General features: G+C 55.7%; 1 protein-coding gene across 14 annotated transcripts in view; it reads right to left on the reverse strand.

Moving 5' to 3' along the window:
- Window positions 1-391: 391 nt before the first annotated feature.
- BCOR (BCL6 corepressor) overlaps window positions 392-24,384 on the reverse strand; it is a 113,053-nt gene continuing 89,060 nt past the window's right edge. For 7 of the 14 annotated variants that reach the window (XM_070066658.1, XM_051827015.2, XM_051827017.2 and 4 more), the window contains 14 exons: window positions 23,835-23,913; window positions 20,259-23,105; window positions 19,559-19,612; window positions 18,874-19,060; window positions 13,468-13,728; window positions 12,801-13,145; window positions 12,016-12,341; window positions 11,524-11,781; window positions 5,984-6,150; window positions 4,849-4,994; window positions 4,074-4,151; window positions 3,718-3,874; window positions 2,401-2,688; window positions 392-556 (listed from right to left, as the gene is read on the reverse strand). In XM_070066658.1, coding sequence (XP_069922759.1) covers window positions 508-556; window positions 2,401-2,688; window positions 3,718-3,874; window positions 4,074-4,151; window positions 4,849-4,994; window positions 5,984-6,150; window positions 11,524-11,781; window positions 12,016-12,341; window positions 12,801-13,145; window positions 13,468-13,728; window positions 18,874-19,060; window positions 19,559-19,612; window positions 20,259-23,105; window positions 23,835-23,913 — 5,242 coding nt within the window. In that variant the 3' untranslated portion in view covers window positions 392-507. Of the gene's footprint in view, window positions 557-1,509; window positions 2,689-3,717; window positions 3,875-4,073; window positions 4,152-4,848; window positions 4,995-5,983; window positions 6,151-11,523; window positions 11,782-12,015; window positions 12,342-12,800; window positions 13,146-13,467; window positions 13,729-18,873; window positions 19,061-19,558; window positions 19,613-20,258; window positions 23,106-23,834; window positions 23,914-24,384 lie in introns of those variants that run through there. The other 7 variants (XM_051827020.2, XM_051827019.2, XM_051827021.2 and 4 more) reach the window with 7 other exon arrangements.

Below are 24,384 nucleotides of genomic sequence, written 5' to 3' on the forward strand. Positions count from 1 at the left end.
CCCGTGTGCTCTGCTCCTGTGGCAAGCTCCTCTAGACCTAGACCTATGGGGGCTTCCGGAATGGGTGGCAGCTCCTCTATACCCAAGTTTCCCTCAGCTCCAGGGTTCTCATCCAGACCCCAGTCAGCTCTATCTGTATCTGTTTTCAACCACTTTGGTGGGTCCTCCAGGAGCTGCTGTCTGCCAGCTCCTCCAGCTGTGTGACCCACAGCCTTCAATGTCGCCTAAAGGGAGCTCAGTACTCCCCTGCCCTCCACCCACCAGGCCCATGGCTCCCACCTGTTTTCTTGGTCTAATGAATCCAATGACCTTTATCCCCATAAAAACCTCAGTTGGCCTCAGGCTATCCCTTAGCCTCCAGCCCAAATACAAATACAAAAAAGCCAAATGCCCTTGAGCTTTTATTTTTGAGATTAGGATTCAAAGGAGACCCTTGTTGCCTAGTTCAGGCTCACCAGTCCTCCTTTGCTTAAATTCTTCTGTAGGTCTGTCTGCTTTCCTGGGCCACTATCTTAGCTTTCTTAGTTTCTTGCAAACTGCTGCCTTAGATCCTTTCCTACAAAACAACAAAAATTGCATAAGCTATTGAGAGTGGTTTCCCCCAGCAAGGGGAGGGGAGTATTAGTATGGAGTGATAAGGAGTTATCTATGTCTGAAATGTTTACAATGAAATGTTTTACAATCAGAAAAATGCGCAGGTCAAAACTTGTCAGGTGCCTATTGTTTGCAGGATACACTCCCCCCATTTACTTCAAGATGCAGCACAAATACATCATCCCCATGGCCTCTTCCTTGACCCAGCTGCCTCGCTGGCTCTGCTTTGGTGTGCAATACAAGATGAGAAAATGCATAGTACTGAGCACAAATGGATGTGCCACAGGGACTCAGATGGTGACAAGGTTTTTGGCAGAGCTAGGGGAAAGAGTCAGGACAAGTCCAGGACCACCAGCAGTGCCCTAGGCACCAGGCGGCCCTGCCCTAGTCCTCAGCAGCAATCGCTACAGTAGGAAGGGGTGTGTGCCCCTTGCTCCTTTCCAAAGAAATCCACATTCAGAACCAGAAACATAGCTGCAAAGGAGTCCAGTAGTTTCCCATGGCCTAGCCCCTGCAGTGAAGAACAGGCATATGGGGTGGACACTAAGCATCAAGTGACCAGCGCAGAGACTGCTGGAAAAAGCAGTTACCCTAGAGGAAACAGAAAAAAGAAGAGAGCTGGAGGAAGACAAGTAGTGCAACAAAGGCTTGGTTTCAAGATGTGGGACTGCAGTAGGTCAACGCCAGAAGCCTGCCAGGGCAGAACTGAGAGACAGGAAAGCATTAGGTCCAGAAACCGGGTTTTTAGACTAGAACTCCAAATCGTTTTCTGGGTATAACTAATTCCTCTGCAATCCACCAGTTTACACAGACTGTAAACTGCTGGAACATTACCGACAGGGCACGGACATCAACACCACTTTGAAGACATCGGTGACAACAAGAATGCATTAGGAATACATGGGATGCAAAATATTTCAATTTTCTCCTTTCCTCAACAGGTTTATTGCCTTTTAAGAAAATTTTTGTAAAATATAAATACAAAGGCAGAGAATTTACTTACAAAGTTAAAACACAGATTTCAAACATAAACACACAATTCAGAAAATTTTAGTTTTATGTACATTTTCAAGCAACCTCAACATATTATGTTAGTTTTCAATATTTTACAGGGTACAGAAAAAAATAGCTCAAAGTCTTCTTTAAATAAGAGCATAAAATGTTTAAACATATAAACAATCCGGTTTGATGCGTGAAAACTAATTTCACAGCTTTTAAATTAGGATATAAAAGTTTCATACAATTAGTTGTTGTGTGTGGATATGGTTTGAATTTATATTACACACTACTGGATTACATCCAATAGCATTTACCTGGCCCAAGCAGGTACTCTGTAAACAAAACATAAAGGTACAACACCACCAAGTGCCTTCACCAAATCCAACCGCACGCTTCTGACCACACATTACACACAGACAGGCTGTCATCGGAGCTTGCCATGAAATTAAGTCAAAGTGTGAAGCTCCTTCTCCTCATTTTTTGTTTCTCCTTAGAAAAAAAAAAAAAAGAAAAAAACAAGAACAGAAAAGAAACAAATGTTCCAAGTAAAAACAAACCTATCCCGAAACAGGTGTGCATGGAAAAGTAAAGAAACACTATAACAACTTCATAAAAACTGACTTAAAAGCTTAAAAAGAAAACAACAGGTTTCGAAGTCCTTCTGACTGGAGCCATTTCTCTTATATAAAGAAGAGATCTTTTCCTATGTAATAGTGTCCTTTCTTTACAGAAATAGCTGTACTATGACACATATGCACAAAGATTCACACCAGAATGCACTGTCCGAGGCGGGGCTGCGGCGCTCACCAGCAGTTATCCAAGACCCCCTCGCTGGGGTGGAGCCACTCCAGGGTGGAGCCCAGCAGAGTCTGCAGGTCGCTGGTGAATTCCACCAGATCGAGCAGTTCCTTGCTCTCGGGGTTGAAGGCTTCCAGGTCTTTGGAACAAGAGAATAAAAGGCTCGCGGACACCTGCCTATAGAGCTCCGCCTCGGCGATGGTGACAATCTCCACATTGGGGAAATTGCAGCGGAAGATGCGCGAGGACATTTTCAATTTCTTCAGCACATCTGAAAGCAGTAGCCAGTTTCGTGGCCTGCAAAACAGGAGGGCAAAGCGCTTTGAGTTCCCGGCAAAAATGCAAACACACCCTGAGCAGAGCCCAGCCCCTAGCCGTGGGCCGGAGGCCAGGGGTTTGCCCCTTTGATCCCCTGCATCACATAGCAACTCCAGACTCATTTGGTGGTATGAAGAAAACACCTAGGCAGGTGGCCTGAATGACCCTCACTGTTCTCCCTACTGGTGGAACTGGCCACAGTTTGAGCCACGCCTCTCCACATGCTCCGCTCTGCTGTTTTCCCTGGGGGAAGACTGTCTGTCTGTCTGCCAGCCTCTTTGCTCTCTCCTCTCCTTGGATCCACACTAACAGCACACTGTGCACACAGAAAGCTGTCTCTTTCCTTTGCGATCTCCACCCCCGCCCCTCAACTCTGTTGGAAGTGACTTTATGGATTTCCCTCGGTGTTTTTGATAGCATACATGTTTACAGCTGCAGAGCCCAAGGAGGGTGTTACTCACGAGACACCTTTGACCTTTGTTAACACGTGGTAGAGCAGTCTCTTGACACATATACCCCAAGGGTGCCCTGACCATAGCAGCCAGACAGGTCTAACCCCATCTGATGACACATGGAGATCCCAAGCATCGTGCAGAATGATTATCCTAACTATATACAAGAAAGCACCGTACCAGAAGGGTCCCAGTGCAACTGAGATGCCTGGGAAGGCCTGTATAGTAGCCCGTTATGGGGGAGGGGGGTCTCCTAAGGAAGACCCCCTTCCCAGAGCATTTTGGTGATCATAGAAGCAACCAACACTCTTCTGTGAAATTCTAGCCATTGATTTCAATACCCTTTTCAATGAGAAGTTTATCCCATGCACCAAGGGACACCCCAGGGTAGAATTAAGCAGATGTGTATGTACTCTTTGTGGAAAGGATCTCCTGCACTGTGTAAGATCTGGGGACTCACCTACCCACTGACATCTGCCTAAAGGGGATTTATACCACGGCCCCCCACCCCACCCCACACCTGCAGCTCGGCTTGTGGTCAGCCAGCCATGCTCACCCCTGAGCGACGGATACTTGAACATTGTAGCACGGTAAGAGGGGGCTGTCTGAGAACTCGAATTCAAACACATCACTGTAGGAGTCATCGTCGTCGTCCTGGTCTTCAGGTCCCGGGGGGTTCGCTAAGACATCATAGCCACTTTCATCATCTGGCTCTGACGGAGGACAAATGAGAGAGGAAACAATCAGTACACACTGTAGCAAGATTTCAGCTGCTGTCAACGACAAGATTCTTTCCCAACTGAGCCCAGCTTCTAACATCCCCCACCCCAGCCTGGGCTCCCCTCACCCACACCAGAAACATTCCAACTCATTCGCTTCCCCCTGAAAAACAAAATTAACAATGCTGCTCACCACACACTGAGCTGCCATAGAACTCCCAGGAGCCATTGGAGTCATCATCACTGCGACCTTGTAGGTCATTTAAGTAATCTGGAGGGAAGAGGAAAGATAGAATCCACTCGTGAGAAGAAAATGGTGATGGAATTGGGGTGCGGGGCCATTTCCCCCCATATACTCATGCCCAGCTGCCACAATTCTCCAAGTCCCGCGCTCGCAGGACCCCCCCCCCCAAGTCTACCTACCCCACCCCAACCAGAGCCTAGGTCTTCCATGCAGAAGCAAAGTGGCAGTTCATTGGCATAGCCCTTCTCCCTCCCAGCAGGTTCAGGTTCAAGTTAGGGGACACAAGGGTGGGGCAGCAGTGACTTCGGAGCACCTGATAAGGAATTTCACTGCAGGTGCCTGCCACTCGTGAAAACCTGGTGTTTCTGCTTCAGGAACCTAACAGCGCCTGGGGCTTAGAGACGGTTTTGTCCTGTGGCAAACCCCACACAGCTGTGGTGATCAGTCCACGTATGGGGAGCTTGAGCCATCTCACCCAGATGCCAGGTGCAAACCCGGGAGCCAGGGCTAAGTTAAAAATGCCTCCACAGAAAAGGCAAACGACTTCAGGAGACCTTTGAAAGCCTGAAGCTGAGGAGCTGGGTTAGCTTCGCTAGAATAAGGCCCCTCCGCCCCAGCCTCGCGGAGCGGCGCTTGCACATTGCAGCCTTTTTGAGTTTTGCCCAGTCCAATGCAAAGTCAAGGGTCTGGTTTGGGAAGACCACTTCCTGCCCTTTTGTCGTACCTGTTAAAAACTTTTCCATTAGTTCACTGTGGGTCATTTTCATGATGGTTCTACCTGAGTACGTAGCCAGGGTAGGGTCAGCACCATAAGAAAGCAGCAGACGGACGATTTCCAGGTGATCGTTCTCTACGGCATCGTGCAGAGGCCTGGGAAGAGGCACACAGCGGCACTGAGCTCCGGGGGCCACGTGTCCCTCCCAAGTTGTCCCCGCTGACTGAGCACACGGGGACCCCTCCAAGGGCCTGCCGGGCGTGGCACTTTATCCATTGCCATTGTACAGACAGGGCAACTGAGGCACGGTGACTGCCCTGAGGTCAAGGGACAACTTCCTCTTTTATTTACCACTGCAAACCCTTTACACGGCAAAGTGAAGGTGCTATTTTTTGGCCTCACTCTCAAAGGCAAATCTGTCCAAATCCAAGGCCAAAGAGGAACTCAAGTCTCAACGAAAACATTTTTCAACCAGCACCAGACCATTTGAAGGGAGCTCATGGGGGTGGCGGAGTGCCATCAATATGGAAGCCAATACAGCCAGCAATTATTAGCCCATTAAAAAAAAAAAAAGCCGCCTGTTTCTCAAAGATACTAGGTGCGACGGGAGGTGATTAGTGGAGACTCCTACAAACCTGACCCCGGGACCTAACACCCATCAGTCATCAACCCTCTGGCCCCGAAGCAGAGGACGGCAGGTGGAGGGGACTGGGGACTCTGCTTGCCATCCTCTCCTGGTGCAATGCTATTTGCACTTTGGTCAAAAGACAAACTGCCTAGCTACCTGGCAAGACAGCAGCACCAGGAAGATGCTGGCGCTGACTCAGACCTGGGTCTCAGACCAATAAACCAGGCTCAACGACAGGGCGAGGGCCAGGGAAGCAGTGGGGGGAGGGGCAGGCGGCCAGCCATCTGCGGGGGATGGGGGGTAGAGGTGGGAGAGGAGGGCCTCGCAGGTCGGAGATTTCAAAGATGGCAATGATGGAAGCCCAGGATCCTAAAAGGCAACACTCAACTATCTGTGCATTTCCCATCTGACATTTCGCACACCGGTGTGCTGGCAGCTGACTCTGCGCCTTTCTTGCGGGGCCCCCCTCCGCATAGCCCGATAGCCACGTGCCTGAGCCCGGGACACACCACTGACCTGGTTCCATCCTGGGCACTGCAGTTGACATCAGCGCCATATTCGAGGAGGTGCCGCACGATGTTGAGCCAGCCCCTGGCACAGGCCTCGTGCAGGGCACAGTAACCTGCATTGTCCCGATGATTGACATCACAAATCTTGTTTTCCAAGCAGTACAAGACAACTTCCTGTGCGGAGAGGACAGGGAACACCATCAGATCACCGCACCGTGACGTTCTGTAAGGGGGGAACCTCGCCACCGCTCTCCCAGACAGACGCCCTGGAGCCCGAGAGCCCACGTGGCTCCGGTGGGCTGTGGACGTCTCGGTGAAGGCTTGGTGACAGGGACCGAGTCACTGAGGTCTCTGTTGGACGCCTGGCTCGGCTCCTGCCTCCATCTCCTCCTCTCGGGAGAGAACAGAGGCTCCCGAGGGCTGTTCCGAGGATGCCACCCACACTCTGTGCCCGGTGCCGGCACAGTGACCGTGTAGGGATGTGGCTCCTAAGATTTCAAAGGGCGCATTCTTCAGCCAGGCGCGTTCTGATTCGATCAGTTCATTCAACAGGTAGTGGTGGATGACAGCCCAAGATTAGACAACAGCGAGGGCTACTCATGTACAACGGGAGATGAAAGGAGCGACAGAGGTCAGCCAGGCCCTCACGCCTACAGTACGGTAAAGAGAGGAGGCAGGAGGTGCCAGTTTGGGGCAGCGGTAAAGATGCTGCTTGGGATGCCCAGTGCTCATGCTGGCCTGCCTGGTTTGAGTCTCGGCTCTTCCTGCTTCGGATCCCAGCTAATGCCTACCCTGGAAGGCAGCAGAGGATGACTCAAGTGCCTGGGTCCCTGTCACCCAGGTGGGAGACCCGGACGGGAGTTCCAGGCTCCTGGCTGCGGCCTGGCCCAGCTCCAGCTGGGGAGTGAACCAGCAGATAGGTCTCTGTGTCTGTCTGTCTGCCTCTCTGCCTGCCTTTCAGATAAAGCAAGAACAAACAAAAAGACTAGGAGGAGGAGAGCCCCGGGCTGCAATGCTTCTGTTAGAATGTGAAGTCAAGTTCAAGACTGGCTCCCTGTGAACCACATATATCATCAAGAGATGACAGGCCTCAAATCCCCGCCCTCTCTGATTTTGGCCTCACTCGCCACCTCCCTCAGGGTCGAATCAATCGAATACGTTCTTACAGCCTTAAGTTAATGGCAGAAATCTGATAGGCCACGCACTGCGACCGACCGACACACTTCAAGAACTAAATAAAACAAGGCCGCCCCTCCCCCCTTGCAGAATGTGCTTTGCGCCAACAGTTTTGCATGGGAATCGCTGTTACTAATCTTCCTTCTTTGGCTTGTTAAAACATTCATGTGAACCGCTCCCAGTAAGCAGAGCAGTAATTTCTCCCATGTTTTATTACCTTGATTAAGAAAGTTTTCAAACACACTGAACAGTATCTGCCATCAGAAAACATGTCGCACCATCAGCCTGCCCGTCTGGCGCAGCAAAGGGCTACCCAGTGGGTGGGCGGCCCAACACGTGGGCCACACGGCGAGGGCACCTGCGGGTCACGGTGGAACGCCCTTTGTGACAACTCTTTTTTTAATGTTTCGTTGTTTATTTTCACCGGCTTGAAAGGCAGAGCAACAGGGAAACAGCAAGGGAGACGGGAGAGAGACCCACACACACGGAGGGAGGGAGATATTCCATCCCCTGCTTCACTTCCCAAATGCCTGCCAACAGCCAGGGCTGGGCCAGGCGGAAGCCAGGAGCCAGGAACTGCATCAGGGTCTCCCATGTGAGCAGCCAGGGGCCCACAAGCACTTGAGCCCCGGTCTGCTGCTGTCCCCCAGGGTGCAGTAGCAGGACGCTGGAGAGGAAGTGGGAAGTGGAGAAGCGGGGACTGGACCCTGGCACACCGATATGGGACTTGGGCATCCCCGCCAGAGCCACAGCGCCCACCTCTTGCTGACAGCGCATCTGGTGCAACCTAAAACAAAGGTCCCTCGAGCCACGCAGGAGCGTGGAGCAGGTTCTGAAGACGGAGGGAGAGAGAGGCCATCAGCCGCCTGCGTGCGAACAAGAACGCGAGCTGTTCCAGGCCCATGTGGCGGCTCGCGGCCGAAACAAGCCGAGGAAGAGAGAAGGCATGCCCAGAGAAGGTTCCTGCCTTCGGGTCCTAACCTGCCGCCGAGCCCACAGTCCTCGCGGCTCCCAGGCCACCTGCCCTGAGCGCTCGTATCCAGGATACCGCATGGAGCTGCTGCTCTTTTCGCAGGCCCTCACTAGCCAGACTCGAGTGGACGGCGGCAAGCTAATGAGTTGTGTGCCCCAGCCAGGGAGAGGCCCCCGTCACGTGACGCCGGGATCAGCTCTGAGCGCCACCGACTGCTGTGCACAGATCAATTTACCCAGATCCCGGCGGCCTGCCTGGCGTCCTATCAACCCAGGGTTTATTTGTTCTGACAATTATGGCTTTCACCTGGAAACCGTCAGCGCTACCAGGGCTGATTTGAGGGACCCGAGAAATGAAAGGCCATCGGGGCGGAAGGGGAGATCGGCCCCCACCCCCACCCAGGATGGCCGGAGAGGCAGGAGGAACCCAACAAGCCAGGTCAGTCGGCAGCCATCGTGTGTCCTCGCTCAACCGTGCCGGCCCCTCTGTTTGCCAGGGCGTTTCTCATTGCCCCGGTGCTCAGGGGGAGACATCAGGAGGGGAGAGGAGGAGCGTGGATTGTGTTCGATACTTGGGGAAACTGAGGGAGGACCGGAGGAGTTAAACCCCAAGTTCAACTAACACGAAGTACTAGACTGTGGCTCAGGTCCTTTTGGTACCTGGGTTGCTGGGAAGATTCTCCAGAGCCAACAATCGAGGGCCCCTACTAGAGGGGTGCAATCCAGCCGCACCCAGCAGCCCTCGCCCTCTCTGTTGGGGTCAAGTGTACTTCCGGAAGGGTCCTAGCTGGGAGGCTGACGGCCTCCTTAGGATGGCAAACGCTGTCACCAACACAGCACGTGGCAAAGAAAACAGACAAGGGCCATGCACTCCGTGTCGTCCCTGGTCTATTTTCTGGGCTATAAATGGGAGTGTTCGAGGGGCAGCCCACCCATTCCCAAACAAAATCAAACTGTTTTTGTTGGACAATTCTCTGGTAAGTGGCTATAAGCTGAATGCCATTAACCGCAAAATGTAACCATAAAGGCCATAAACCCGACATTGTTAATTAATTAAATGCCTCATTAACTTTTTTAAAAACATGATTTATTCAATTCATAGAAAATTTAACCATCACCACTAAATGCACAAGCATGTGGTCGCACGCTGGCATTGTAGCCTAAGAGACAGAAGCCTCTTTGGCGGGCGGGGAACGGTTCGCGTGCATCTGGCTTTGCAGGCAGTCTGTCTCAGAGAGACCTGAAGACAGAAGGCACTTCTGGACACCAAGAAGCCGAGGAACCCCTGACAAAGCCCGGGTGGCCTTGCGATCGCAGGGGTCCCTCCAGCTAAGCAGGAGACCCCTGAGACCAAAGCCTTGCCATCCTCCCATTTTCAAAGATTTCAACTGCCATGACTGAACGGCTCACCATCCCAACACTGGCCCCCGCCAAGAACTCCTGGAAAGTGGAGTTCAATGTCAACAGCATTCAGCACCCAAAGGGATGCCCTGGTGAAATTTACACCATAAAAGCGTCATTTGAGGTGGGGGGGGGAGGCTTCACATGCCAGCCTCAAAAACCTGGTAGCCTAACAGAGTCTGGATCCAGTGCTCCTTGGTCCAGGCCTCAGGCTTACACTGAAACGGAAAGGGTTCCTTAGAAGGCCCACCCTTGACCCCTAAGGTCTCCACTCCCAAAGGGGTGAGATGGGCAGAAACGACGCCAAGATCAAAGGCCACGCCAGGAGCCTCGACCCCCGAGGCCTGTGGAGCTGGCTGCCCTGCTGCTGGGAGCCCGCATGTGGCACGTGGCCCCTCCTCTTCCCCTCCCAGGTGCTTGCCGCTCTCTCAGCTTGTGGAAAAGCCAACTGGCTGCCACTTGGACTTAATCTGCAAGTAACCGAGCTAATGACCAAATCCTTCCAGAGAGTTCTCTCCAAGATAACCTGAGATCTCAGAAACAAGACAAGACATGCTGGTGCAAACAATAGCATGCGCAAAGCACCCTGCCAGTGTTTCAAAGGTCTGTCCTACCACCAACCTCCAAGCCGCTACCCACGCGGCCACGACTCAGGGAGGCCTCTGGGCCAGGGGGAGACTGGTGGCTGAACAGTGCCAACCGGGGAGGGCTCAAGGCACAACGGACCTAAGCCACTCCCCTGGTGCTCCTCCCCACCTCCACTGGCAGCTGGCCGAGCTGTTTTATTTTTCCACATTCAGTTCCCCGAGGGTTGGTGCCAGCAGAAAAAAAAGCGCCTTTGCCCTGTAGGCTGTTACATCCCAAGTTCAACGGCCTCGGTGGTAGTGCAGAGGGCGCACAAGGGCAGAGGGCATAAGCTGTCTCAGGGAGGCTGAGAGCTGTCGCAAAAGTGCAATGGGAGCCAGGCGGCCCCTGGGGACCCCGTCTCCTCATTCGAAAGAGGGGCTAACACGGGTTCCTGCCGCACAGAGCTGATGAAAGGTTGGGATGAGTCACCCCAGATCATCCTGGTTTAGAGCACAGGGCGCTCAGCGACCAGACTGAGCTGGCTGGGGGGCTGGGGGGTTTGGAGCAAGGCCTTGCTCCTCCTCCTGACCCCTTGGGCTACCTCACTCTGTCTTAGACCACTCAGGGGCCAAGGTTGTGGTGCAGCAGGTGAAGCCACGGCTTGTCACACCAGTTTCCCACAAGGAAATGCTGGCTCCAATCCCAGGTGTCCCGCTTCCAATCCAGCTCCCTGCTAATGGTCTGGGAAAGCAATAGAAGATGGCCTAAGTCCTTGGGTCCCTGCCACCCACATGGGAGACCCAGATGAAGCTCCTGGTTCCTGGCTTCGGTCTGGCCCAGCCCCAGCCATTGCTGGCATTGGGGGAGTGAACCAGTGGATGGAAGATCTCTCTCTGTGTCTCCCCTCTCTCTGCCTTTCAAACAAATAAATCTTTAATAATAAAAGAGACCACTGAGACCTGCCCCGAGGACCCTGTACCTCGTGGGACCTGGCACAGCTGCTCCCCACCTCCCTGCCCTGGGACCACCCCTCCCCCCGCACCAGCAGAGAACCGCAGAAGCAACCCCAAATAGAGCTAATAACTTCTCTTCCCTGCCCCCCTCCCCGGCCCCTTGTTCGGCAGAATCCAGAAGGGCTCATTAAAATTCCCCCAGTGGCCAAGCCCTGGCGGATGTCCGATTCGGTATCAGAGATAAGTGATAGAGACGGGAGGAGGCTGAAACAGCCTACCGGCCTGGACACAAACTGAACATCAGAGAACCCTTTCTTCTCCCAGCGCGATTGAACCAGCCACCAAAGAGGCGGCGGCGAGAGTGAGGCCACACAAACACCCCGCTGCACAGCAGCCCGGCCCTCATGCCGAGGGGGCGGGCTCTGCTCGCCAATGCCCTCCCCTCCCCCCCCCCAGCTCCAGGCTGCCCGCCCCGTACCTCGTAGCCCAGCCGGGCAGCCCGCTGCAGGAGGGTCTCGCCAGCGTTCTTGTTGACAATAAGTCTCCGTGCTTCCGGTGGCATCGGGCGGGACTGGGTGGTCTCCTGAGGGGAACTTGAGCGCAGCAGCTGCGGAGCCTGGGAGGCCGGCAGCAGCTGCTGCAAGCGGTCAAAGGGCTTGGGGTCCTGCTTGGCTGGTGGTGACGCATCGTAGTCCGGACTGGGCTCGGGCCGCTTTCGGACGCGCCGCACGGTCATCTATCAGAGAAGCAGGCCACGCCCACAGTCAAGGCCACAGCCCTTTCAACACCTGCCCCTTGCCTGCTGCCACTGCCTTCGTGGATCAAGGTCCACGTGGTGGGGAGTGGGGTGGGATGGGGCTGTCAAAGGAGGGCGGGGGGAAGGCGTCTCACTCCTCCAAGATGGGGGAGCCCAGGCCAGGCAGGGGTACAAGCTGGGGCGTGGTGTGGCGGGCGGTGGGGGGGGGGGTACCTTGCCGTCGGCGTTGTCCACGTAGTAGTCCCCGGGCAGCGCCAAGCCCCGCCTGGGCTCCTGAGATATGAGGTGCTTGGTTTTGCATAGCCTCTTGCCGGATGGCTTCTCGCTGTGGTCCGGGTATTTCTGCAGCAGAGAGGCTGCGGGGCAGCCCTCGTCTTCGTCTGTGCACAGCACATCTGGCTTCGGGCTCTCTTTAAGTCTCGGCTGTCTGGCAGGCAGCCTCGAGGCTGGCGTGCAGCTTGGCTGAGTCTGCTTTTTCCCGCTTGCATTGGTGGATGAGAGACTCGTCCTGGGCGGAGAGCTGGAGAAGGCGGGCAGGCCTGGGTGCAGAAGGAGGAGGGGCGGGCGAGAAGCAGGCGTTACACGGTTGCAGCCGGAAGGGGCCCATTGTCCGTGCCCACCCCTGCAGCGGCTTCAGGTGTTAAAGATGCACCAGTTACCCTTTCCAAGCATGCATATTTTCATCAGCCCCCGTTCACCCCCAAAATGCCAAGCGGTAGGCTTCTTCAGCCAAGGGCCACGACAAGAGGCCACAAGCGAGGGCGGGGTAGCCAGCGTGGGTGCCTGGGGCCCCAGCACCTGCAGGCAGCCAGGGACTGGAATGAGGATGCAGGCAAAGCCCCCGGGGGCCACACGGCCTTGCCTTCCGGTCCAGCCTCAGGCAGGGGTGAGGAGCAGCCTGGGAAAAGTCAGGCTTCCGCCCCCCCCACCCCCGGGGAGGGGGTCAAGTAGTCCTGCCTGCCACATCCGCAGGGCCCCTCCCAGCAGCCTTTCCGTACCTTGCTCATTGTCACTGGACTTAAGGGACTCCTCGGACCAGCTTCGGTTGCCCTTGGCCTCTGTCCTTTTCCTGCTGGCTTTCTCTTCGCTGATGTCATTCCCCTGGATGGTGACTTCAGATGGAAGTGCCTGGGTCACTTCCTTCCTGCTTTGCCGGGCACCCTTATTCTCTGCGGCCGACACCTGCTGCTCCCACCGTTCTCTAAGGTGCAGCAAGTGGCGTTGCTTTTTAGGATGGAGCCCTGTTAATTCAATACACACCTTCAGGTTGGTCAGCTCACTATAATGTGGGTCTTCTAAGTGGTTAGAGGAACTGTTTGTCATTCCCCTCTCGGGCCAGTCATCTAATGGAGAAATAACTACAAATTAATCACCAAGCCCCCTGGGCGGGGAACAAACTGTCTTACACATCACTACTGGGGGGGAGGGGGGGAGGTGACCGCCTCTCTGCCTCAGCAGGTCACCTGCTTGTCTATGACCACATCTGAGTGCCTGTCCCGGGATGGGGGGGGTGGGGGAGGTGGGGTGCCGAGGTGGGGGTGGGGGAAGGTCTCACGGAGGTGGCGTGGGAATGGGAAGGCTCCCCCTCCCCGGCTCTGTCTATAGGGCAGCTCGCGCCTCCGCATGCACAGGCCCCAGCAGGCAGCCAAAGCCTGCCGAGCTCACCTTTGGAAAGCCGCCTCCGCTTGGCTTTCAGCACAGGGTCCTCCGGCAGTTCTTCCGCAGTGGTCTCGGTGTGGCTGCTGTCACCCGAGACTCTGCGCTTCCGGTCCAGCCGGACAGTGGGGCTGTGCGGCATGTCCGTGGCCGCCTGGTGTGCGGGCGGCTCGCTGGCAGGTGGCCTCTCGGCGAAGTACTTCTCCACAGGAAGATCTTTGTCCTCTGGGGCTTCAAAGGGATCGTGTTTGTTTCCTGCGCTAAACTCGCCTGCGCAGAGGGGTTGAAAAGAATGCATTGAGCCAGGGGCTAAAGCAGTCCGGCTGAGAAGGCAGGGGTTTGGGGCGCAAGTGCACCCGCCAGGTCACGCGCAGTGGCCAGCGGGCCTTTCGTGGAGACTGGGGTGCTCACACACTGGTGGCACATCAGGGCCACACTCACACCACTCTCTGGCCCTTTCCGTGGCGGCTCTTCAAGCAGCTCATGGGAAAATGCAGAGCGGAGAAAAGCAATTGCACGCATCTCGCAAACTTTTCGTACCCTAGGAAAGGGGAGGTGATGAAGACAAACCCATGGGAGATGACAGTGCCGGAGGCCAGCTGAGATGGCGAGCCTTGACAGCCAATGGTGAGGGTGACTTGTGCAGAGGATGTGCACAGGCCCAGGGTGCTGGGCAAAGCCAAAGGCAAGGTTTCCTAGCCCAAGTTCAGAGGCAACTTCAAAGAGCTCAGTCTCGTGGCTGCACACGCGCGCGGTGGGAAAGGCATGTCACTGCAGTCAAGGAGTGGCCCCATGGCACGCCTCCTCCGCATAGGCACCCCTGCTCCCCCAGTCCCTGGCTGACGTTTTCCTAGCCAGATCAGCACTCTGGAAGCTGCCCGAGACAGCCCCAGGATAGCCTGTCTGCACCCACCCCCACCTCCCCGGCTGCTTACTGCCCGCGGGGGTGGGGGTGGGGCTCAACCCAATTATCTACAAAAGCCCAACAAATAGCTAGTCCACTGCTTTCCTGCCACATCTTTTTTTTTTTTTTCCTGATCCGCAATAAAATACAAACGATAACAACAGAACGACCACCATTAAAGCTAAGGTGTTTGCCCTTGGCCCACTGAAACGAGCCGGCACCTCCCCAGGGCTGTGAGTCTGGGATCTTGGTAGCTTGGAGCCGAGAGGCACAAGTCGGTTTCTAGATGAAATGACAAGACTCCCTTTCGCTAGATGAAATGACAAGACTCCCTTTCGCTAGATGAAATGACAAGACTCCCTTTCGCCGGCCCACTTCCAAGAGGGCTTGTCCTCCTGACCAGCCCGCTGCAGCTCCTCGCCAGCCTTCTGGGGGCATTCTGGTGCCAGCTGGCTATGGGCACAAGCTGCACGCGGGCAGGGCTGGCCCCACTCAGCCCCCTCTCCGAGGGTGTGCCTCCCAAGGCAGGCCAGACGGGCTGCGTCTACTCTCGCGGTGGTACGCCCTATGGACTGGCAGAGCCGAGCCTGGGACTGGGCAGCCAGACTCCCCACCCCCATGGCACGACACAGTACTACCAGCAGGCTCGGCAAGCTGCAGGCTCCCCAACTCTGGTCCCTGCTTTCAGGAGGGATCTAACAACACAGCCGCTGCCCCGGGCTTGGATTCCCTGGCAAGGGCAGCCCCTTCTCAGCTGTCAAATGGGTCTGCGAGCTGTCCCCCGAGGGGCAGCCTTGGTACACATGAGCTGTGCCCAGTCCAGGGAAGGCCTGAGACAGTTATCCAAAGGCTGCCGAGATCCTGAGGCCAGCTCGAACTTGTGACTCCAGTATTTGAAACTCTTAAAGCCAACCACCTCCAACCTTTTAGGTGGGAAAGATGGTTCCGACCGGTAGGCGTCAAAGCAGAGGTGGCTGCACTGTGTCCTAGTCAGAGACAATAGCTGAGCCGGGCCCCACCCTGGCACCTTTCTCACACCAGTTCTCTCCCCCAGCAGATAAAGGAAGAAATCTCCCTGCCCTAAATGCTTTGGCTTCAACTTGCACACCTTACACTTGAACTCCAGGTCTCATATAGTCACTAGTGGGGTTTCGTTTGTTTGTTTTCTAAAGATGTATTTATTTATTTGAAAGCAGAGTTACAGACAGAGAAGAGATCTTCCATCTGCTGGTTCACTCCCCAAATGAATGCAATGGCCATGGCTGAGCCAGGCCAAAGCCAGAAGCCACCCTCCCCTGCTCTCCCAGGAGCATTAGCAGGGAGCTGCATTGGAAGTGGAGCAGCCAGAACTCAAAGCGGCACCCATACGGGATGCCTGTGCAGCAGGCCGTGGCTTAACCCGCTGAGCCGCAGTGTCAGCCCCCAGGCACTGATGTCTTTAACAGTTTCCACCCCCCTAAGATATGTTTTTCGGGGAGAAGGTTTTCCTTCCACGTGCTCACTTCCACTGCGGGCTTCCGGATAGCGAAGTTGAGTTAATAACTCACCCAACCTTCTGCCAAAGCTGCCCATACCTTCTGCCCACAGAACAGCACCATGACCTCTAAGGCTCACTGGAACCGCACCTACCCACTCACCTCCGTCTATCCCAACCTCCAAGCCTCTGACTGCCTTGGTGAAGACCTTCATGAAGGGTGCAGGGGTGACAGCTCGTGGGCCAAGCAATAATCTGAAGAACCCCTCCCCCCAGCCTGATTGCCACCAGCCACGGAGAATGGGCTCTGTGTCACAGCCCTGCACATCACCTTGGACTTCCTCCAACCACTACCTAGTGGATTAGCCTCGCGACGAAGGAGGTGGGTTCTAAGCATTAGACTTCTCCATCGCTGCTCCCTTTCGGCCCTTCTGAAGGTGACAAGCCACATGCTAACTCAATGTAGGCAGGCATGAACAGAGCCGCGCGGCCGGCGGTTTTAACACTTGCTTGCTCCCTGTAGCACGGTCAGATGACTCAGCACACGCATCTTATAATCTATCATGGTTGTGCCACAGCACCACCTCACTGATGCATCGCCATGGCGACATTTACAGGTCACCCTGGCAACAAAGCAACCTCACCACTGAGGCAACCATGCCCAACGAGCCCTAAACGAGATGGGAGAGTACTGAGACTTGCCCAAGAGGTCAAGTCCCTCGGCGGTGACTGTACCACCTCCCGCAGAGCCTGGCCTTGTTACAACCTGCGCCGCCTACAGCAAAGACATGAGCCATCTCTCGGCTCTCAACCCCAGAGCAGCTCAAGGAAGGCGCGCATGTGCTCTCCGGGACGGGAATTTTCCTGAGCCACCAGGTGCCACGAGGCCCTTTGGCTCCCCAGGACACTGCCACAGAGCAGGTTCCAGGTCGACTCCAGCCAAGTGGCTGACACAGGAGATGGTCACCCACGGTCAGGGAGGAAGGGCCCAGTGCCTCCGTGTCCCACCCTCCTACCCATGAGCCTTCAACTTTCAGGAGACTCCTAATGCATCTGTCCAGTTTCTACAACGACAACTTGACCCAGTCGCCCAGGTTGTCATAAACCCAGTCGCCCAGGTTGTCATAAACAGAAAAGGTGAGCCCTGACCACGGCTTCCAAGTTAATTCCCTTTTCTTAAAGGCGCCCTCCCCGACTCCCCGCCGCCGTCTCAGAAGCCAGTGATGCCTCCTGCCCACCTCAGCTCCTGGATGATCAGAGCTTGGTTCTTTGGCCACCATGAAACCCATGAGAAGAGAACCGAAGAGCCCCTTCCGGAGCAGGGCCCGGGCTGGGGGAAGGGCCATGAACTGAAGGCCAAGTTAATTTTGCAGCTGAGTGGATGCAGCACCTGCTGTCCCCTGAAGTGGCAGGGGCAGCAGCAAGGACAACAACCTCTCTACGGGCACTCTCCTCGATCAACCGCAAGCCACGAGTCTCTGGAAAGGTCTGACCCACCTCCCGTTTAAAGGCCAGCCTTTGCCTCCCCTCCCCCGCCACCCGCGCTCAGCGCCATGGCTGATCACACACTCAGTGGGGATTTACGGCTCTCAGGCTCACTGGGCCCCGGTCAGAAGCCCCAAGGGGTCCCGGGAGGCCTTCCTGGGTCTCCTGGGGCTCGGGCCCTGCTCCCCACTGTCACATGGAGCTCTCTGTTTGGCACAGAACAGGAACATCCCTGGGAGGAAGGCACAGGTGATGAGGCCAATCAGATTTGAATATGTACACGGTGGCTAGCCAGCTGGCCGGAAGTCTGGGCGTGTCATTTGAAAACCGGAAAAAAAGGCCCAAAGGCTTGAAGCTGGCTGAGCTCCTGGGCCCCCTTCCTGCAGCCTCCCTTTCCCTCAGAGCAAAGGTGGCCCCTCTCTTCTAGAAGCGGTGCCCACCTCTGCCAGGTCTAGCAGCCCTTCCCAAGAGCCCACGGCACCAGGCACGCAGGAAGGGGAGCTGAGCGCCAGCCAGCAGGAAGGCTTTCTTTGCAGCCTCTCCCATGAGCAGTTTGCGCCGGCCAGTGCACGCGGTTAAGGGGACTCTGCTAAGTGGGCGAGACCCTCCGAACCAGCAACACAGACCACCTTTCTTGGAACTACCGCACAACGTACCCAGAGCACGGGGATGAACTGGAGGCGGGGGCGGACAGGGCTGACCAGTTTTGCCCCAAACACCATGGGCACGGGGAAACTGCGCAGGGAATGCCAAACCTTCCATGGTCAAGGGCACCGAGCTCTCACACACGCCCCACAACTCTCACTGTCCTGTCTCGCGAGGGTTTGGTACCTGCTCTCGCTCGCTCCACGCACACGACACCCAAATTCGAGCTTTCTGAGGCTCAAAGCAATCCAGCAAGCACTTTCGAGAAAGGAAGACATTCTCTTGCTCCCAACACAGCTCATCCCGGGGGAAATCCCCCAAGGTCAACCCCAGCGGGGACCAGCTACTGGGGGTGGAAGGGCGTCCCGAGGAAGGCCCTTGCCTTCCCTACATGTTTCGCCTCCAGGATGTGAGTCACTCTCGGGCCCCGTGCAAAGAGCCACACTCTGCAGGACTGTCGCCAATGATGGCAAAAGAGCATCCACCGCGAGCAACCGTGCTCATCTTGACGGCGCCCTCACGCCACCTCAACCAAGCCTACACCTTCATACGTCACCGGGTGGCAGCTGGGGGTGCAGGACATGGCTGGGAGGTGCCATGCCCTGCTACAAGGCAGAACAGCTCGGGCGCTGTACTGTGTGGAACCATTCCCAGGCACGGCACCGGCACTTCTCTGGAAAGAGACAGGTGTCTCCGCGAAGGGAGCCTTCCCGGGTGCCTCACCCCCCCCCCCCCCATAGCTGCCACAGCGTTCCAACACACAGCCAACTAACACAGGAGCGAGCCCCCGGCCCCAGGCAGACACCAAGTGGACCGCAGAGCCTCCTTCCCACCCTGGGCCTGGAAGCGCGCTCGCCCTGTGTTCACCCACACCACACCCCCAGGCCAGCCGCTTGGGTTTACTTACATCTCTCGTTGTCATTCTGGTCCGCAATGGCCTCCTCCAGGGCGACAGACTTGGGCTTTCTGTCCTGACTTCCTTTCAACCTGTCCCAGTCGGCTGGACTGAATTTGGACACCTCGGTGTCTTTGGTTGCTGGGTGGCCACATTCTCTCTCTTTCATCTCCAATTCTGAGAAGCGCATCATTGCACGCTAGAAAGAGAATGGAGATGAAAAAAAAAACAACAACAACACAACGACAACAACAAAACAACACCTTACCATAAAAGCGAGCTCAATTTGTCTTACCTTAAAGGAAAGCATTTCAGAGAAAAGTTTGCCCAAAACCAACCACAATTTAAGATATAACTCACATATTTAGAGCTTAAAGATAAAATTTAATAGCATCTCTATGTAAGTAGCCACACATTGTTTACTTATTACGTCATACGGATATAGATTATCTATGCGGTGTGTATGCATAGCCACATACAGGATTGCATACAGACAGACATTTTCTCTCGCAGATAAGTAAAAACACAACAGAAACACAACGCAAAGGGAACAGCACAACAACACAACAGAAAAGAAACAAATGCACAATGAATAAAGACGACCATGGCCCACAAACTTCCCTTTGTATATTTGGAAATGAAATTTAACTCAAAAGGTTTATGTAAGATTCTAGTAATAAAAATTTGAAGAACTGACCTCACAGAAAGCAGCGGGTAGACATAAAATACTGTCCTCTTGTAATCCTTCCATCTATGTAATTAAAATGGGCACTCAATGGATCATTTAGATAACTTCATCCATTTTTATAAGCAAAAACCAATTTTTTTCTTAACATTGCAAAACAATTTGGCTTCATTCATCTTTTAATTAAAGCTAAAATATCTTAAAGGAAATTCCTGCACAACATCTATCACAATTCACCAGCAAATTAAACACATACTCTATCCCTTTAATTGAGCTTTTCTCTCTCTCTCTCTCCTTCTCTGTCGGTGACAAAACTGCACACGATTCCCACAGACATGCGGCCGCTACACTGCACCAAGTATCAAGTAAGGCATTCTAAGCAACACTTCTGCAACTATCTGCTATCTTACAGGCAGAGAAATCAAAGCAATTAATAGGTAAACGCCATGCATCTCTAGATACCTTTCACGATCATTAAAACTTCTGGTATCAGCATGTGTGCGAGGTTCTCGCATCATCTACATACAGCGTAACTGCAAGTATCCAGACACACGGACCGCCTCCTAAGCGCGCTACCACTCAGGTCCCCTTACTGGACACGTGGCATACATGCCAATTGCCATAACGCCTCATTCGCATCTGCCTGGTGCCTTGCCCTACCGCGTTCCCGCAACCCTCCTCCAGTTAACTGAAATCCGGCCGGTGGGCTCACCTGCAGTGCCCGCTGTTCCCGGCTGAGCTGACTGGAGTCCGCGTACAGTTCGGTGGTGACACACTTGAAGCGATCACCCACATAACCCGCCGAGTTGGCGATTCGCTTCGCCAGCTTCGATGGCTTCGGTTTCAGAACTTTGCCATCGCTAGGCTCTGTCTCATCAGCTCCATCTTTGGTATAGGAGGGGGCAACGTCCACGCTCGGAGGGGCACTGCCCACGCAAAATGGTTTGGGGTCCTCTTGGGCTTTCCCGAAAGCCACCGCAGGGCCGTCGCTCCCCAGGGTGGGCTCCAGGAAGGGAGTGGATGCTGGTACCCCGAGGTTCTCCTTGTTGGTGCCCACCGCCACAGCGTCTTTGTTTATGCTGAACACCGGCTGGCCCGGCGCCTGCTTGAAAGTGTAAGTGTCATGGAAGTCTCCGATCCGCCCCAAGTCCTCTCGCAGGGCAATGAAGTCCCGATGTGGCTGCAGAGCCGGGTCCGGCGGCGGCTTGGCGGGCTCCGCACTCTGGCCCACACTCTCGGCAGCGAAGCCGGCCTTGGCCGCGTTCGGCTCGGCCTTGGTGTCTGCTTCTTCTCGGAGCAGGTCGACATAGACCAGCTTGTCACTTTTGCCAACGGTCTTGCCTTGACTCCAGCTGGGGTTGGCCTTCAGGTTCTTGTCGCTGGGAGCTTCTGGGTGGAGCTTGGTGCCGCTAGCTTCCAGCATCTCAGAAAACCGGCTGCGGAGCGCTGGGTCCTCGTATCGGGCTCTCTCGTGGGACCGGGACCTCCTTTCGGCTTTCTCCTCTTTCGCGATCTCTATGGGCGTGTGCGGGATCAGCATGGGATGTACCATGCCCAGCCCCAGGGCATCCTGGTAGGTCACAAACTCTGGCCGGCCCGTGGGCAGCCCATAGGGCAGTCCAGGCTTGGGGGCCAGGTGCCCAGGAAAGAGACTGCCGTTCGGTAACAGAACTGGGTGAGGGTAGACGGGTCCTTTGCCATGTAAGGACAGGGGACTGATGGCGATCCCCTCAGGCGCCGGGTAAGGGAGGTAACTCCTGGGGTAGGGGATCGGTGGTGACCGGAAGGCCTCGTTTGGAGACAAGAAGATGGAGCTTGGTGGGAGGCCATTCTCACTCGCTTTGAAGCTTGGTTCCGGGTTGCTCGCTTTGGTGCCCTTGCTGCTGGCGCTGCCACTGTGCTTGGCAGGGGTGGTCGGGGGCTGGCCCACGTGCTGAATGACAGATGGTGTGGTGTCCACGGAGCTCCTGCTGGTCTTGGTGCTGTTGGTGTTGGCATTGGGGGCTGGCGACGCGGAGGCTGGGCGGCCCGCGCTGGGCAGGGAGCCCGAGACGCTGGCGACGACGGCCTCGGTGCCGCCCATGCGGGGACAGGACGAGCTCCGTTGCTGTGGGATGGCCCAGTCCAGCGTCTTGTTTTTCAGTGTCACGCTTTTGCCGCTGCACTCCTCGCTGGGACTTGGCCCGGGCACCACCCAGGACGAGGGAGCCGTGCTAATGATTTCAGATCTATAGATAGCACAGCCGCTTCCCGGGGGAGACAATGTTTCTTTTGGAATGTCACTTCCGGAGAGCACTAAGCCACTTCCAGCCCTGCTATGAACCAGGACCGTGGGGGCCATCTTCTTCATGTGGTCGGCTTTGGAAGCATCTACATCCACCACTTTCGAGGACAAGTCCAGTGGCTTGTCGGTGACGTCTTTGGTAACGGTCTGCTTCTCCAATAGGGGAGGTGAGCCGCCATCTTTCCTGTCCTGAACCGTTGTCGTCTTCCGGGGGTGCCCGGGCACCGACGGGGCACCTTCGCTGCCTTCGGGGGCCTTGGGATACTTGCCGCCCGACAGCCTGGCCGCGGGGAACTCGCTGCTGACTGTCATGTATGGCTTCGACAGGGTGACCGATGGCGAGGTGGAGATCCTGCCGTAATGCTTGTGAAAGTCGGAGTAGGTATCCGCAGCCGGCTGCGTGGGCAGGTGGAGGCGGGGCGAGGGCCGCGGTGAGGGCGGCAGCAGGAGGGCCGCGTCCCCCGGCAGGCCACTGCTGACCGCCTTGGCGGAGGGCACCCTCGGCTGCTTGCTGTTCTGGATGTGGGGGTAGGCGTGGGAGTCGACGGGGTTCCCCGGGCTCACGCCCATCTTCCACGAGAGGCTTTTGTCTGCGCAGTGGACCAGCGGTGGCATGGCAGGCGAGGCCGAAGGGGTCGAGAGCCTCATGGGGGAGGCCAGGGAGGACGGGATGTGGGGGCTGACGTAGTGAGGCGGCGGCAGGTAGAGGAAGCGCTCCCCGTTGGTGCAGACTGGAGAATACAGTGGCTGTGCCAGGCTGTAGGACTGCTGAGGTAGCAAGGCCTTGTACATGTTCAATGAATACTTATTTGGCGAGTCGAGGAAAGGGTAGATGGCTGGCGTGGCTCCGTCCATGTAAGGATTGACCCAGGGCAGCCGCAGGTAACTAGCACCATTTATGTTAAGCGAGCTCTGCTTGTCGCTGGCGGGCCTGTCCAGGCCCAGTGTCTCCGCGGGGGCCACGGCACTTTTTTGTATTCCAGGTGGGGTTTTGTAGATAGCACTGAAGCCATTGGGGGGTTTCCCGGAGACGGCGGCCACCTCCACCGTCTCGGGAGTGTTCGGTTTGAACTGTATCTCTGGGTTTCTTTCGGAAGAGAAGCCCAGGCCACCGAGGGAGCTGGGGGCAGCGTCCCGGCCTTTCTCGGAGCCCAGTCCGCACAAGCTGGAGTAGACGATGTTACTGGGGACCCGGAGCCCTTCGCGGATCAGACCCGTGCGGTCCATGCTCAGCGCGGCCAGGCCATCGATGCGATGGGCCGTGCTTGTGTCCACCTTGGTGGGAAGAACAGACACGGTGCGTTACTGGGGGCCCTCCTGCAAAGCAGCCCTCAGCCTCCAGGCCCACAGGCTGAATTCAGGCATCTATTAACCCTGGAAAATCCACCTTCTCAGCAAAAAGTCCTCGCTCCAAGGAGACAGCTAACACAGCCGGGGCTGGGGCTGGGGCCAGGGCCAGGGAGGGGGAGGACAGGGAGACTTCACCTCGCTTTCCCCACACCCAGGAAGGCAGCATTTAACGGAACAAGAAACAGTCCTCCTTGGGACCACAGGAACGGAGGGCTTTTTAGCTAGCTCGTTGCTAAATCAATACACAGGCCAGGGGTCAAACTGTGGTTGCGTCTTTTGACTTCCTCTCCCTGGTGCCTGAAGAGACAAGCCCTGTGTTTCATATTTTACTGGAAAGGTAAGCCCGAAGGGGCTCCGTGGAAGCTGGGAATTTATCCAGCTGAGAGCAGCGAGGTGGCACGAAGCTTCCCAAAGAACAGGCAGCCACAAGCCACCAGTCACTGGGGGACGGGACAGACGGGGCCAGCGTGCCACTAAAAGATCAGGACGGGAGGAGTGGCGCCAGGAGCCTTGTCCTGCAGCACAGCACAGGCTGTCTCCCTGGCCCTGCCCTAGAAGCTGCCCCCTCCCCCCCTCCTTTAATGACATGCAAATTAATGCACGATTGATTACAGATCACTAATATCACAGCAACAGAAGCTATTAATCGCTTACCACGTTGTGGTTCAAGGGATTCTCTTCCCTCAGTTCCAATCTGGCTTTTGAAGCGTCACCATCATTTACAGGAATTTTCCTGTTGAAAAGGACACAGAGACTTCATGAAAGCAGTCCTCGCTGAATCCGGGAACGCGCCCTTCAGAGCCGCGCCCGGAACAGGCCGTTTGCTGCTACCAGCCCCGTATTTTCAACTGTCCCTCGCCCTCCCCAGCGGTGAGTGGGGCATACTGAAAAGTGTCCCAAATGGTGATTCGCCTTGACCCAGGAAAAACAAAGAAAAGGCAGGGCCTGTGGGGACAGGAAGCACAAACACATCCCCTAGGTGCCTCAGCCTGAACTTCCGGCACAACTGTGTCATGCACACATCTTTATTCTAGAGACCAAACAGGCCCATGTGAGCCCTGCTGTCCTGGCCAGTCCTTGTAAGCGTCCCAGAGGGCGGGATGAGTGGCCAAGAGTCCGGGGCTGGGCACCCAAGCACTTTGGTGTTACCCGGGAGGGCAGGCTTTCAAAACTTTTCCCCCCAACAAAGTTAGGGACCATGTCC

The sequence above is a fragment of the Oryctolagus cuniculus genome, chromosome X, assembly GCF_964237555.1.
Source record: "Oryctolagus cuniculus chromosome X, mOryCun1.1, whole genome shotgun sequence".
Lineage (NCBI taxonomy): Eukaryota > Metazoa > Chordata > Mammalia > Lagomorpha > Leporidae > Oryctolagus > Oryctolagus cuniculus.